Genomic DNA, 9,265 nt, shown 5'->3' with positions numbered 1-9,265 from the left:
AGCAGCTGGATACGCCGGGAGTCGAGTACTTAACGAAAGTTCTCAATTTGTCGCTAGCCACCCACATAGTGCCCGAATCCTGGAAATTGGGCCGGGTGGTCCCGCTACTGAAGCCAGGCAAGGATGCCAGTAAAGGCAAATCGTACAGGCCGATTTCGCTTTTGTCGCCAATAGCTAAGAATCTTGAGGCTTTACTCCTCCCCAGCATTAGAGGAAGCTATACAGTTGCCAACCACCAGCACGGATTCCGACACAACAGCAGTACACCTATTTCCACACATATTAGTAGAGGACTGAACCAGAACAGGCCGTGTGCAGAACAGTGTTGGTTAGCCCTTGACCTATCAAAGGCATTTGATACGGTCAATCATGCCACACTGTTTGAGGACGTGCAGAGAACTATTCTCCGGCCAAGTTTGAAACGTTAGATAATCAACTATATGTGTGGACGCCAGTCGTGCGTGGAATTCCGAAACAAGAAGTCCAAAGCCGGTAGAGTGAAACAGGGAGTTCCCCAAGGTGGGGTGATATCTCCGGAACTGTTTAACCTCTACCTTTCCGGAATTCCTCGCCCTCCAGACAGCATTGAGATCGTAACGTATGCGGATGATTGTACGATCATGGCGTCGGGCCCAGTGGTCGATGAAATATGCGAAAGGCTGAACCCCTATCTCGCGAACTTGCCGCCTACCTCCACGCGAGGAATATAAAATATCCACCACGAAATCAACGGTCACACTCTTTACCACATGGTCTGCGTAGATTAGAACACAGCTGAATGTTCAGGTCGAGGGGAATCTAATACCGACCACGAACTACCCCAAGATTCTTGGGGTCACGTTCGACAGCATGTTCAAGTCGTCCGCGCAAGCCACAGCTATCTGCGACAAGATGAAAAGCTCTTGTGGTGCGGACAAAGAAACCATGTTGACCTCTTATAACGCGATAGGTCGGTCTGTGGTCAGCTATGTGGCTCCAGTGTGGTCTGTGAATACTAGTGCTACGCAGTGGAAGCATATCCAGACCTGCCAGAACGCTGCCCCGAAAACTGCGACAGGGTGCATTCTCATGACACCAGTGGACCATCTACATGAGGAGGCGAAAGTCCTTCCCTTACGTCAGCATAATCATGTGCTTTCGTTACCGTGCTTGGGTGTTACCGTGAGAGTCATCCCAACCATCATATGGTGGATAAATCTCCCCCACCCAGGCGTGTCAGGAAGGACATACATGATCTAAAGAGAGAGGACCAGCGCTACAAGAGAGAACCTCTAGATCAAGAAGCCTATCAGGCAGGTCTGAGTGGTATTCTTACCGATGCAGTCGCGGATGCTATAAGCAGTTATAAAGTGAATGCCGTCCTCGGATGGTGTAGTCGTCTCAATTCGTATTGGGCACGAATTGAAGAGGATGTGCGTGACGCCTGCCCGGCGTGCGATACAGGCCCGCACAATACGCTACACCTCTTTAATTGCACAGCCAAACCTACCCAACTCACTCAACAGCAGAACGCGAACACATGCATGTACTACTGCTACAATAACCACACTCGGTTTCTTACATGATTTTAGTTGATGCATTTGTTTAGTTTGATCTGAATGAAATGACCGTTTTCGCATCGGATCGAATCGAACGCTGAGTTTGAATCACTTCACTCACAAACAACACTGCAATCACAACAGTGATTGTCTTCTTTGAATCGAGTTCGCTCAGCGTCATTGTTTATTCAATCAAGTTGGGACAGCTTATTTTGACTTTTAGTGCGACCGAAATTGTTGCAAGTAGAACTACACACGTGTATGTAAACGAAAAGGTCGATGTTTGTGAAAAATCTTGACCAATATTGTAAAATAAAAAAAATACTTAAAAATTTTTGTTTACTGAATACCAATGATGTGTTTCTTTTTTTAAAATATTAATTCTGAATTCTAAAAGACCAAAAACCCAAATAAAATGAAAAAATGTCTGTTTATTAAATATAATTTGTATCGATTTCTTTAATGGAGACAGCTTTTAGTATGAAATCCTTATTAAAATTACTATCATGATTTCGCTCAGATTCGAACATTTGTGTTTTAATCAAATCACTCACTTATCTAGGATGAATCAAACCGATCAGACTTATCACAGATGATCGACCCGTTATGAACAATTCAACATAAGTTCGTAAACAAATAACTCATGTGACTGTTTGATTGCGAACACAAAACTTCGATCAATACATGTTTGATCACAACTTTTTCGTTTGGCTTGTGCAACTCGAATGAACATGTTACATCTGACCGACTGATTGATTGCAACCCACTGATTTGTTGTGGAAAAACGTACTGAGAGCCACCTACACACAAAAACAAAACTAACTTTTCGTTGTCTATGGTGGCATCTGCCGGCCGGAGAGTAGACATAAAACGTTAGTCCACATCTTTGCTGTCATTTTGGTTGAAACCCAATACTAAATAAATTTTTGTAGCGTCGAGTAAAAGACACGCATAGTTTTATAGCATCTTGTAGAACATTTTAAAATTGCATAATCAGGTTAAAGTTTTTTGCACGTTGTTGATTTTTCTTTTTACACTGAATAAAAAATTCCGCAGGCAAACCGCGTTTTTACAATTTTAAAACTGCAGCGTTACTTAAAATATTGAACTTCCCCCCATTGTAAAATGTTTTGTACGTCCGTAATATCCAAATGCGCCATACCTTAAATTCTGTCCACTATTTACGTTGTAATACTGATAATTTTCAAAATTCACCAGTTGTTATGTATGTATTGTTATACCCTCCACCATAGTATGGAGGGTATCATTCCGATTATAACACCTCGAAATATACATTTTAGACCCACAAGTTATATATTCTTGATCAGCATTAAATTCTATGTCGATTTAGCGATGTCCGTTCGTCTATCCTTCTGTCCGTCTGTGGAAATAACTCTAATCACGAAATGAAGTAGATTTATACAATTTTACTCAAATGTATATTATGTCTGCAGGACTTTTTTTTTTTATTGAAAATGGGCCTTGCATGTCCACATTTTGGTATAGCCCTCATATAACGGTATCTCCCGATATTTTTATGATTTTATCGACATTATTCACCGGAATTGTTTCAAATTTGGTATATGAAGTTCGAAATGGATACTACAGTCTAAGACAGAAAATTGTCTGTGCAGGTCCACGTCTTCGTATAGCCCCCCATATAACGGTACCTCCTGATATTTGGTATTTGAAGTTCGTAATGGATACTACAGCCTAATACAGAAAATTGGTTCTACATGTCACGTCTTCGTACTGCCCCCATATTACGGTACCTCCCGATATTCGGTATTTCGATGATTTTAGCTACATTATTCACCGTGTTTTTAGGTTTCGCATTTGAATATTGTAATGGCTTATGACAAAAGAAACTTATGCCGGTCCATGTCGTCGTATAGACCCAAATATACAGCTACATTCGGTATTTTTAAGATTTTAACAGAATTTTTAACGGATTTTATAGTTCTGAGAATTGCCAAATTCGTTCCAAATGGTGGATGTTATTCAAAGTCCGGCCCTGCCGAATTTAAAGCTTTTTTACTGTTCAATTACAAACATTCAATTTTTTTGTATAAAAGTGTTAACCAAATTCTACGACTCAATCGACGTTTTCACCATACAATTTGAGAAATTGAAAATTTTCAACATTGACAATTAAACTATTGCATTTTTGTTGTTGAAAATATAAATGAATAATACAAAAAGTGAATTCCGATTACAATGTTCACATTTTTTGTATTGATTTCTTTTTTCAAAAAAAAAAAAAAAAAAATTTTTTAAATTAAAAAATTAAATTAATATTAATTGTCAAAGTTGAAGATGTTCTACTTTGAAATTTTAAATTTATGCTAAGCTGTGAAACCTACCAACTAATAACGTTATAAATTGATAATTTTCAAAATTCACCCAAAAGTTATATATGCAAATTACCAGCATTTTCAAAAAAAAATTCTTTTAAAATAAGCGAGTTAGTGAATATTTAGAATTGGGACGTAAAAGCTTTGACCTTATTTTCCTTCTTACCTGAAATGTTTTATGGTCACAACATCCAACATGAATCGAATTTAAAAAAATATATAAGACATTAGTTCTACGTATGGCACAAGGCCTACATAAGGTCTGCCAAGAATATAACATTTGACAACAATTTTACAACAAACTTAGTAGTTTTTGCACTATCGTGATTTGATTCTCTTTGAATTTCAAATCATTATATTTCTTTTGACGGCAAACTTGGTTGTCAGATGGGCATACTGGCCGATCTTATGTAGGCCATGGTATTACACTAATATGGCGGCACTAAGAGTATTAACAATATATCTGAGTAACAACAAACAATATCTGTTTGAATCAAATGTTCAAGCTTATTTTTTGTATGTTTTTATTGATTTCAGATGAAGGTACTCTATGTTTATAGCGTGGACTTAACGATAAAATTTAAACAAGTTGGTTGCGCGTTGACGTTGCAGTTTTTTGCTTAATATAGACATTTAAATTTCTAAACATGTTGTTGTCTCCATCAAATAATAGGCTAAATGTATGTATTACTTAAAATAAATTGCCAAACAATTAACTTCCAATCTCTTGTCATTTAGAACAGGTTGACCTACCATTTAGTAGGCATGATTGGCAACGAATAGTGTAGCGTCGGCACCAGCGCCAACTACACTGCCGGCAACGTATTTACCAACAGCAGCTTCGCCATTACCCTAAAAATATATATAAGTTTTAAAATTGAATTGCACAATCAGAACAAAGAGGACAAAAGCTCCGCAGTCTCTCTAATTTCAAAACGCTTTAGATATAGGTGTCCAGGTAAATTTAGATCTTATTCCAATTCGCATTTCTTATTTAGTGTCAAAATAGGTAAGTCAATGCATAATCTAAGCGTACTGTTTTTGTTTTAATTATAGAGAAAGGTCATGTCTGGGAATCAAAACTGCAAAAGCCTGCTCAGTAATGTATAAAATTCCAACGGGGAAACACATGGGGAATGTCGTCATCGGTTCTCCTTCATAATATATATGCGAGAGAGGAAGGCCAATTTTTAGTGTTGTAAATTTTAGTACTTGTGCTGGCTACAAATAAACTTGCATTTGCGGCAAACGACGGAATTGAGCCAGCTTCATACTTGCCCTGGCATGCAAGAGCGTTTGCCTGCATTTTGTAAAAAAAAATAAAATATAATGAACAAAAATAAATTATAAAATAAAAAAAAAAAATAAAAAGCCACCAGAAACAATATCAAGGCATGATGCAATTATGATTGTACATATTAATGTGCGTATTTATAAAGATGATTTTAGGTTGATTTCTGTAAGGTTTCATCTCAAATGCGTGAGTTTGTAAATGTAGCTTTTCTACTATGTATAAATCTGCTGCCCTCTTTTAATAAGGATAATATGAAAAGTTAACTCATGCAAAAAAAAAAAAAAAAAGAATATATTAAAGTTTCCATTCCAAAGGTGCATCTTTTATAATAATATATACTAATGGGAGACGTCATTTCGAAAAAAGGAAATAACAGATTTGGTACAATTTATGAGACTTAGGTGTATATAATGTCATCGAATACGCAAATATGTACTATCATCTCTAGACGATGATTTGTATGTGCAGTTAGATGATTATATTATTGGAAAGGAAACAAAATTATGTAAAGTACATGCAATACAAAATAATAAAAACGAATGTGAAAAAAAAACAAATAAAAATATAAAATATGCATTCAAACACCGATTTACAGTAAATGCATAAGAAAGTAATGAAGGCAACCATTTCCCATAACATTGCCGCCAAATGAGCGAGTAAGTTGTCCAAATATCACATTTCAAATGTCATAATTTTGTCATTCAACCTTAAGGCAGTTGCATCGTAAATTGACTGGAATTAGGATAACCCTTACATCGTTATGTCGTTATTGATCCCATATAACCCATTGCAATCGTGAATGTCGTTAATTTTCTGCTGTACTTACCTTGGCGCGTTTAAGCAATTCATTTTGTCCAGCAGCAACATTTTCTTTCTTTCCACCCCAAGCGCGGAGGACGGAAGCTTGCAAAGCACGACCATATGAGAAGGTCAATGCCCATGGTTTCAACAGAGGAACGTTGTTAATGGCGTTCAAGTGAACAGAAGCTTCCTCTTCGGATTGGCCGCCAGACAAGAAGGTGATACCTGAAATGGAAATCTAGTTCAAGACCAATGCTGCTATAATTACAATTTTCATTTACCGGGAACGGCAGCGGGAACGGTGCGACGCAGAGCTGTCACAGTTGCAAAAGCAACTTGTTCAGGAGTGTATTTTTGGCGCAGGATTGGCCAGCTGTTACCATGTTAGGTTTCAAGAGAGTACCTTCCAAAATACATGATGGTCGTTCAAAGCTTTGTACACAGCAGCCAAAACGGTTTCTGTTACTTTTTGGGCACGATCCATCATGGTCACCATCGGGCAATACTTCAGGCTCTACAATGGGAACAATGCCTTGCGATTGACAGATAGAAGCATAACGAGCCAAAACATTAGCGTTCTCCAAGATGGATTGGTAAGATGGGGTGTTCTTGCCAATCTTCAAAACACAACGCCACTTAGCGAAATCACAACCGTCCTTCTTATATTGGGCGCAGCGGCTGGCCAAGTCATCCAAACCTTGGGTGGTGCATTCATCTTCGGAGCCCATCAATGGTACAACACCTTTGTCGACCTTGATACCGGGGATAATACCTCGCTTCTTCAATAATTCCACGAAGGGAGTGCCATCATCAGCCTTTTGGTACAATGTCTCGTGGAACAAAATAACACCAGAGATATTTTCAGATACTTTGGGGTCAGTAGTAAACAAAAGTTGGCGGTACTGGCGGCGGTTGTCTTCAGTGTTTTCGACACCGATATCCTTCAAACGCTTTCCCATTGTCGAAACAGATTCATCAGCAGCCAAGATGCCTTTGCCGGGGGCAACAATTGCCTGTGCAATGCGGCTGAGTTCCTTTTGCAATTCTTCGGAGGGATAGCTGAAGTAGGTAGTCATCTTGAGATTTTTTTTCTGCAAAAAAGGAGAATCGAAATGTGAAATTTCAACAAATAAGTAATAATAATTGATTCTGATATACATATTTGTAAAGCGGAAAACTAGTTATTTGTGTATTAAATGTTTATATTTTAATGTTTAACTTTGCGAACTTCAAGTTATTTATGTATAAAATTCGTAATTACGCATCGCTGGAAAAGTTTTACTACGCAGGTACGTAGGAATTATGTACACGCCTATCATGGAAATAATTCTAAAGAAGGGCAAGATCTCTTTACATACATCTATACCAACGTTGTTATAAGTTTAAATTTGAATTACCTATTTTATGTTTGGTTTCCAAAATCAATATCTTATCTTCACTTTTTCCTATAAATAATCTAATCTAATATAGCGTTACACTTACTAAACAACCGTTCTTAAATATCTGTCTATAATATCCAATAGTTACTATTAATAAAAGAATATGGGATTGCTGTTAAGACTTACAGATACTAACCGTTTTTCTCTATGAAATATAGGGCTTAGTTTGATTTGAGTACAACCTGCTTGGGTAACTTTCGTCTGAAGACTGATGTAACAATCAGGCATTTCATTTTGCTTAAATATTCAAAACTCCAGCCCTTTTTAGTACCCCATCCCTATTACTTTCTCCACTCACATCATTTAGTAAAAAACCGGATCATGCGCTGCAGATTTTTCATTTTGTGTACAAAATGAATGAACAACGAAATTAGGCACAATATTCATTAATGTATAGTCTTTGGTAACAAAGATGAGGGTGAAAAGACCTGTGGGGTAGTTCGAAATTCAACTATGTACGTTTTGTGTGACATTGAAAAGGTCATATTTATTTCAATGTTGCAGGCTCATAAAGAGAGCGCAACATTCTTCTATGTTGGCCGAATGTGTACTGTGTATCTGCCGAAGTCACTAATACGTATGTGTGTATACGTATTATATAGGGTGATGCTGGATAGACGTATATGCTGACACCTTGACATTGAATACACGGTCCAGTATTCTTCACATGTCAATGTTTTTTTCTTATAGTCATAAATGCCAATATGTCCGTATTCACACAGACACACACTTTTGCATATACCTATCTAGATACTTATACACTGAAGATGCATTGTTTATATACAAGAAACAACTTTTACTTTCTTTTAAATAGCTCTGCAACAAATATGTTTTCGTAAACATTACAAAAGCTAGACATATTAATGAACAAAATGCGATTTCTTAGGTGTCCCCAAAACAATTCGGCTTGTGTACTTCAAAAAACGGCGTCCACCGCTGGTCATTTGAAATATAATAGCAATAACACTAGACCTCTAATGTAATTCTTGGTCCTTTACACCGTTTACGACAAAAATCATTACCTTTCGAACGGCATTTAAAAACTGTCTTTAAAGTATTAGTGAATCGAACTATTGACATTGACACTGTTTTAAACACTCTTTGTTCCCTAACAGAAAATATCGAACCCTTTTGAAACTGTATAATAAGAAAACCACTGGACATTTCCAACGAGATCCGGCTCACAAAATTCTAAGAAGGAATCGAAGATATGAATCAATTCAATACTATAGGTTTGACTATTTCCTTCCAGTTCTCAGTCAAAGCCATCAGATTTGCTAATAAAACTTGTGTTTCAAGCTAAAAGCTGGATGAAAAACTTGTATGCTTTGCCAAAATAACATGCTGATAAAGGTGTTTGTATGTATGCATGCATGTATACACTTCATTTGAATACCACGTTGCGTATACATACATATGTTGAATGAATATTTTAAAAACTGAAGACATGTTTGAAACCTTGCGTACCTATCAAAGACGTATTTTATACCAGTTTATACGGTTATTTTCCAGCTGCAATCTCATTGCGGAAAACACAACATGGATGAAATACTGCTTTGAAATAATTTCCAAAATAAAAAAGTTCCCATTTCAAACCAGAGTTATTTACACCAGAGTTATTTGTATACAGCGAACTCTCCTACAACAGATGTGGGAGGGCGGACTGCGATCTCCCACGGGTCAATTGGTTGCGATTACGAAATACAATGTAATTGTTTTTACACTTTTCTGACGTGACTACACAAACACACTCTATTTTTTGCCTGAAATTCGCGTTAATCGTATGGCATTGCTCACAAAAATTCCTTTGGTGGACAATGTACACTTTACCACTTTCAC

At 37.2% G+C, this 9,265-nt stretch overlaps 1 protein-coding gene and 1 long non-coding RNA gene across 2 annotated transcripts; both read right to left on the bottom strand.

Moving 5' to 3' along the window:
- Positions 1-4,429: 4,429 nt before the first annotated feature.
- LOC101896342 (fructose-bisphosphate aldolase) lies at positions 4,430-7,669 on the bottom strand. Its single transcript, XM_020036437.2, is given in 7 exon segments — positions 4,430-4,744; positions 6,013-6,212; positions 6,269-6,335; positions 6,338-6,399; positions 6,402-6,469; positions 6,471-7,078; positions 7,553-7,669. Coding segments are annotated over 7 exon segments (1,203 nt in total). The 5' UTR covers positions 7,655-7,669; the 3' UTR covers positions 4,430-4,648.
- Positions 7,670-8,893: 1,224 nt separating this feature from the next.
- Positions 8,894-9,265, bottom strand: LOC131807227 (uncharacterized). The gene is made up of 2 exons (XR_009344330.1): positions 9,036-9,265; positions 8,894-8,977 (listed from the first exon to the last, which is right to left on the bottom strand). It is a non-coding gene; the product is annotated as an uncharacterized LOC131807227 (long non-coding RNA).

Source organism: Musca domestica, unplaced genomic scaffold (genome assembly GCF_030504385.1).
Source record: "Musca domestica strain aabys unplaced genomic scaffold, Musca_domestica.polishedcontigs.V.1.1 12, whole genome shotgun sequence".
NCBI classification, from domain to species: domain Eukaryota; kingdom Metazoa; phylum Arthropoda; class Insecta; order Diptera; family Muscidae; genus Musca; species Musca domestica.
Note: the sequence above shows the minus strand (reverse complement) of the source record. Positions and strands in the feature narration are given on the sequence as shown.